At 37.4% G+C, this 6331-nt stretch overlaps 1 protein-coding gene across 1 annotated transcript; it reads left to right on the forward strand.

The window, feature by feature from the left end:
* Window positions 1-3428: 3428 nt before the first annotated feature.
* On the forward strand, window positions 3429-5860 carry LOC109240740 (probable E3 ubiquitin-protein ligase BAH1-like 1; the record flags this gene model as incomplete). Its single annotated transcript, XM_019407411.1, is given in 3 exon segments — window positions 3429-3932; window positions 5279-5523; window positions 5606-5860. Coding segments are annotated over 3 exon segments (693 nt in total), but the record flags the coding sequence as incomplete, so codon positions are not given.
* Between the last annotated feature and the right edge of the window lie 471 nt (window positions 5861-6331).

A 6331-nucleotide genomic window follows, 5' to 3' on the forward strand; every position in this document is an offset into this window, starting at 1 on the left:
TGGACAAGGATCTATCTTATGTTGAGGAGCCAGTGGTGATATTGGACAGGCAGGTTTGAAAGCTGAGGTCAAAGAATATTGCTTCAATGAAGGTTCAGTGGCGGGGTCAGCCGGTCGAGGAGGCGACTTGGGAGACCGAGCAGGATATGCGCAGCCGTTACCCTCATCTTTTCACTACTTCAAGTGTGTCTATATGCTCGTTCGAGGACGAATGAATGCTTAAGTGTGGGAGGATGTAACGACCCGGCCGGTCGTTTTAAGAATTTACACCCCGATCCCCTATTAACTACTTTCCCCGTATTTATTTCTGCTATTGTGAGTTGCCGGGAGGATTTATTTGGAGTTTCGGAGAGTTTTGGAACACTTAGTCCCTAAATGAGAGTTTAAGTTTTAGAATTTGGACCATAGTCGGAGTAGTGTGAAGACGGCCTCGGAATGGAATTCTGTTGGTTCCGTTAGCTCCGTTGGGTGATTTCGGGCTTAGGGGCGCGTTTGGATTGTGTTTAGGAGGTTTGTAGCTTATTTAGGCTTGAAATGCCAAAAGTTGAATTTTGAAGTTTCCGGTTCGATAGTGGGATTTTGATCTAGGGGTCAGAATGGAATTCCGAGTGTTGGAGTAGCTCTGTAGTGTTGAATCTGACGTGTGTGCAAAATTTCAGGTCATTCGGGCGAGATTTGATAGACTTTTTGATCAAAAACGGAAATTTAAAGTTTTGGAAATCCTTAGGCTTGGATTGGAGAGTGATTTGTGGTTTTAGCATTGTTTGATGTGATTCGAAGGCTGGAATAAATTCGTATGATGTTTTAGGATTGGTTGGCAGGTTTGGTTGAGGTCCCGGGGGGCCTCGGGTGAGTTTCGGGTGCTTAACGGAAGTTGAATTGGACTCAGGAAAAATTTGATATTGGCTGAACCTGTCATAACCACACCTACGTGAATGGGACCGCAGGCGCGGCGCCGCAAAAGCGGCTTGGTGACCGTAGAAGCGGATTTGGTCCAGGCTCCAAAAGCCGCAGGAGCGAGAAGTCGAACGCACCTGCGTGAGCGCAGGTGCGGTAAGGGAGTCGTAGGTGCGGAAACTCCTGTTTAATGAAAAGTCGCAGGTGCGACTTGATCTACATAGAAGCGGGCCCGCAGGTGCGGTCCCAGAGCCGCAGATGCAGTTTCACTGATCAGAAAAGGGGAAGAACGAGGGTTTGAAATCAAAACTTGGAAAATTAAATTGGGAGCTCGGTAGGAGGCGATTTTTGGAGAGATTTTTGGAGGGAGTTAGCTGGTAATGATTCTTAACTTCTTTTTGCTTATAACCCATTAATCTAATCATGCATTTATCATCTAATTTCGGATTTGGGATGAGAAATTGGGAAAAATTTGAAAAAAGGTTCTTAGGTCTAATTTTGGGGTTTAATCAAGATTTTGATATTGGATTGGAACAATTTTGGTATGTATGAACTCGTGAGAGTGTGAGGGTTCTGAATTTGTAAATTTTACCTGATTCGGAGACGTGGGCCCGGGGAGCGTTTGGTCATTTTTCCTAATTTCGCGTATTAGCTTAGAATATATTAGTTGAATTAGCTACTTGAAGTGTTATTTACATTATGCAATTACTTTGAATAGATTTGGGCCATTTGGAGCCGGATACTCGTGGCAAGAACGTGGTATAGATTTGATTGAACTGGTTCGAGGTAAGTGGCTTGCCTAACCTTGTGTGGGGGAACTCCTCTTAGGATTTGGTACTGTGATATTTGAAATGCATTGTACGTGAGGTGACGAGCGTGTACTTGTGCTGATTGTTGAAAATCATGTTTTTCATTTAAGAACCTATATTTCGTATTTTACTTCATTGTGTACACTACTTGAACTTTGAGCTTACTGCTAGCTTAGGAAAGCATGCCTAAATGACTAAATTGCCTACTTGCTCAAACTGCTTTATGTGAACTCTGTGCAGTATGCTAGGTTAGAATTACCTGTCTATTTTGGTATTAAATTGAATTGAGTTAATTATTCTTGTGTTGTTGCTGCGTGTTTACATTGGGACTACGGGCGGTTCCCGGTAGATCCCCCTTGTCTGTTTATTTGGGACTACGGATATGGTATTCCGGTGGATCCCCCTATACGGTGATATGGACTACGGGACAACACCCGAGAGATCCACTGATTATTTACTTTTGGGACTACGTATATGGTATTTCGGTAGATCCCCATGTACAGTGATATGGACTACGGGACAGCGCCCGAGAGTCCACTGATTATTTACTTTTGGGGCTACAGGACGGGATCCTGGTAGACCCCCGGTTGTTATCTCTATGTTGAGTTGTACACCTTCTGTGATTATTTGCCTTGGTTGTGGTTGTTGTTTTTCACATTATCTGTATTTCTTTACTATTTCTCATCTTCCTTATATATTATTGTATATGACCGGTAGGGCCCTGACCTTCCTCGTCACTACTCGACCGAGGTTAGGCTTGGCACTTACTGGGTACCGCTGTGGTGTACTCATGGCCTTTCCTGCACATGTTTTTGCGTGTGCAGATCCAGGTACTTTCACTCAGTCTTATCACCCTTGAGGCGAGGCGCTTTCTATAGAGACTTCGAGATATATCTGCCGCGTCCGCAGATCGAGGAGTCCCTTTTCATTCTCTGTAGTTGTATAGCCCTTCTGTATCTCGTTGTTGTTAGACATTTCTAGAGTTAGAGCATTTTATGTACTCTTAGCTTGCGATTCATGGGGTTCCGGATTTTGGGAGTGTTAGGTTGAAATTCTTGGATTGTTATATGCCGGGCGGCATATATATATATAAAATGCGCCTTGTTGTACTACTTTAACTACATATATAGCATGTTATAGTATATGTTAGTGTATTCATCCCTTGTATTACAAAAGTGTTAACGCATTACATTTATATTATTTAGATAGTAAATATAAAAGTGATTTAAATTTTGACCAATGTTGGCTTAATAATCGACCAAAGTTGGTCGGTTATTTTTCAGATATTAAAAAAAAGCGACCAAAGTGGGTCGGTAAATGCTTCCCCTGTATAAATCGACCAACTTTGATCGATAATTTCAAATAAGATTTTTATATTTTATAAAATATTTTAAATAATAATATAACTATTAAAATTTTATAACTGGATCCCACATTACCGACCAAAGTTGGTCGGTAATGTGAAATTTTCTTTGACTACATAAGTCTGAGCAGCTCGGTCAACCTGTTGATCACTTTACCGATCAAAGTTGGTCGATAATTTATTTAAAATAAATATGATTATGTGCAACACACATGATAATTAACTATGGTTAAGTATTAGTAATAGTTGTAGTTAAATAAAGTAATATATATGTCATTTGCTTATTGGTGGGGTGTCGGGTAAGTTTTACCGTGAAGCACGCCTATCGCTACCCACCAACCAAATTAAAAGAAATAACGACATGTGACATGATTTGTCGTTGGTTTTTTGGCTCGAAAGGGAAAGTACTTTAAAATACGGATTACTTTCACATTTAGGGAATCCACCGTCAGACTTTCGAAAGAAAATTTCCCTTTTCCGTGAACTTGTCAAAATTCCTGTGCGTTGTTCTTAAAAGGTGTCACTTGTACCATCTTTTAAGGATAGATCCAAAAACAAGATAAGAATTGCAGAAGTTTATCGAGTATTCACTATAAGTGCACCTCTTAATTTATACAATTTTCTTTCTAGTGAATCTACTGTTGAGATTGAGAAAGGGAATTTTGAAGATATGAAATTTTGCAAGAAATATGAGGAGTATATGGAGGGGCAATTAGGGCAGAATAATAAGAAACTGCCAAGAGTGGGTCTTAAGAAATTGAAGAAAATATTGAAGAAGTGTAGAAGGTGCCACCAATCACCTAGTGTTGCTGCAGATACTGCTACAGTACATGACACCTCCACTTGCCCTCATCAATGCACAGGTTTGTTAATATAATTGTTGAATTAAAATTGCTTAAGTATATGCAAATCTGTGGTTCATTCATCTCTGATGACCATATTTAATTTGCTGCTTTAGTTTGATCCATCGTTGCATAGTCAAATTATTTTGTATAGGATAAGCTTAAAGTCGCTCCCTTTTGAATTTTTGATAATACATGTGTTAGAACCTTTAAAACTTGTAAATTCATAAATTCTCTTTTTTGCTTATACACGTTAATTTGTTGAGTTAAAATTTGCTTAAACATATGAAATCAACTCTATGGTTGATTCATCTCCGATGAGCCTAGTTGCTTTTTTAGTTTGATCCATCATTGCATAATCAGATTATTTGTATTTTGTTTAGGATAGCTTAAAGTTGGCCAAAAAGAAATGTAAATAGATTCACTGGCTTTTGAGTTTTTGACAGTATATGCCCTAGAATAACTTTAAAACTTGTAAATGCATAAATTCTCTCGTCGCTTATATACACGTTAATCTGTTGAGTTAAAATTTGCTTAAATATATATAGATCTGTGGTTGGTTCATCTCCTCATGGGCATATTTGCTGCTTTTGTTCTCATGGTCATATTCAAATTGTTTTGTATAGGATAACTTAAATTTGATAAAAGTGAAAGAAAAAAAAAATTTGCCCCTTCTTGAGTTTTTGAAAATTTATGCACCGGGACAACTTTAAGACTTGTAAAATCAATGAATTTTCTTGTTTCTTAGTACTATATTTTATCTCAATCATCTTATAAAGTTCTAACTTCTAATATTTTTATCAACTTATATTGCTTAAAATACTTAGAATCTCTTGTTGATTACATCTCTAATGACCATATTTGCTGCTTTAGTTTCACCCTGGAATTTAACTTTTATCGCATTTTCAGATTAATCTGGTGTAGATGACTTGAATTTGGTAAAAGAAAAACGAAGAAATTCGCTCCATTTTATAATTTTTGTTCTTTTAAAGCTTGTAAAATCAAAAACTTTTCTTCTTGTTTCATAGATGTTTTATACCAATTATCATTATAAGGCTAATAAATCTATCAAGTTATATTGCTTAAACATATGTAGAATATCTGGTTGCATCTCTGATGAGCATTATTTACTGCTCTAGTTACATTCTGGATCTGGAATTTAGTGTTTATCGCATTGCAAATTAACTTGGTACAGGATAGCTTGACTTTGGTAAAAAAGAAACAAAGAAATTCTTCCCTTTTGAGTTTTTGACAATTTATGCACCAGAACAATGTTCAAGCCTGTAAAATCTAAAACATTTTCTTTTTTTTTTCTTAATATATCTTATCTCAGTCTATAAGTTCTAACAAGTTTTCCTCCTCTGTAGTTTGTGATGGAAGTTTTTTTCCTTCTCTCCTTAAGGAGATGTCTGAAGTGGTTGGCTGCTTTAATAAATGTGCACAGAGATTGCTTGAACGGCATCTCTCCTCGGGTTTTCGCAAGTGTCTTATCTTGCTCAAAGAAAGAATACAAGGAAACCATATTGCTTTAGTTCAAGAAGGAAGAGAACTGGTCACCTATGCGATAATCAATGCAATTGCCATGCGTAAAATACTTAAGAAATATGACAAGGTATTTTCCGTTTGGGCAATTAATTCAACACATTTACTGAGTCATTTTGTTTCTATTATTAACTAGTTATGCCTATCTGTAGGTTCACTATTCTAAGCAAGGTCAGGCATTCAAGTCACAAGCTCAAAGTATGCACATTGAGATCCTTCAATCCCCCTGGCTCTGTGAACTTATGGCTTTTCACATCAATTTGAGAGAAAATAAGGCAAGAAATGAGAATGCTCTTGCACTTTTTGACGGTTGCTTCCTGTTATTCAATGAAGGGAAACCATCTCTCACTTGTGAGCTCTTTGATTCTATCAAGCTTGATATTGATTTGACCTGTTCTATTTGCTTGGTAAGTGCTTGCTTTTCTCCAAATCTTTCCTTTTATGTTATCAGCCAAGTACAACCCCCCCCCCCCCCAAAAAAAAAAAGTTCCCTTTAAATTTAGTACAGTCAAACCTCTCTATAATAATCACCTCGTCTGTTCCGATATTTTTTGGCTGCTATAGTGAAATGTTGTTATAGAGGACATATATTAAAACATAATATAAAAATCGGTTCCGAGAAAAACTTGACTTTTATAGTGAATGGTTGTTTTATAGGAATGCTGTCATAGAGAGGTCTGACTGTATCACATTCAAAATTTTGCTTGAAACACAATTCTGGAGAAAGGCTAACTTGTTGGTGTGTGTGATTTAAGTCTTTTTGCTGTAATACAGAGAAATTATCTAACTGTTGCTTAACAATTGGAAACCTTTGCATATGAAAAGCATCAGACTTCAAATCTTGATAATGTGAACATCATTCTTAACATTTTTAATTG

This window comes from Nicotiana attenuata, unplaced genomic scaffold (genome assembly GCF_001879085.1).
Source record: "Nicotiana attenuata strain UT unplaced genomic scaffold, NIATTr2, whole genome shotgun sequence".
NCBI lineage: Eukaryota > Viridiplantae > Streptophyta > Magnoliopsida > Solanales > Solanaceae > Nicotiana > Nicotiana attenuata.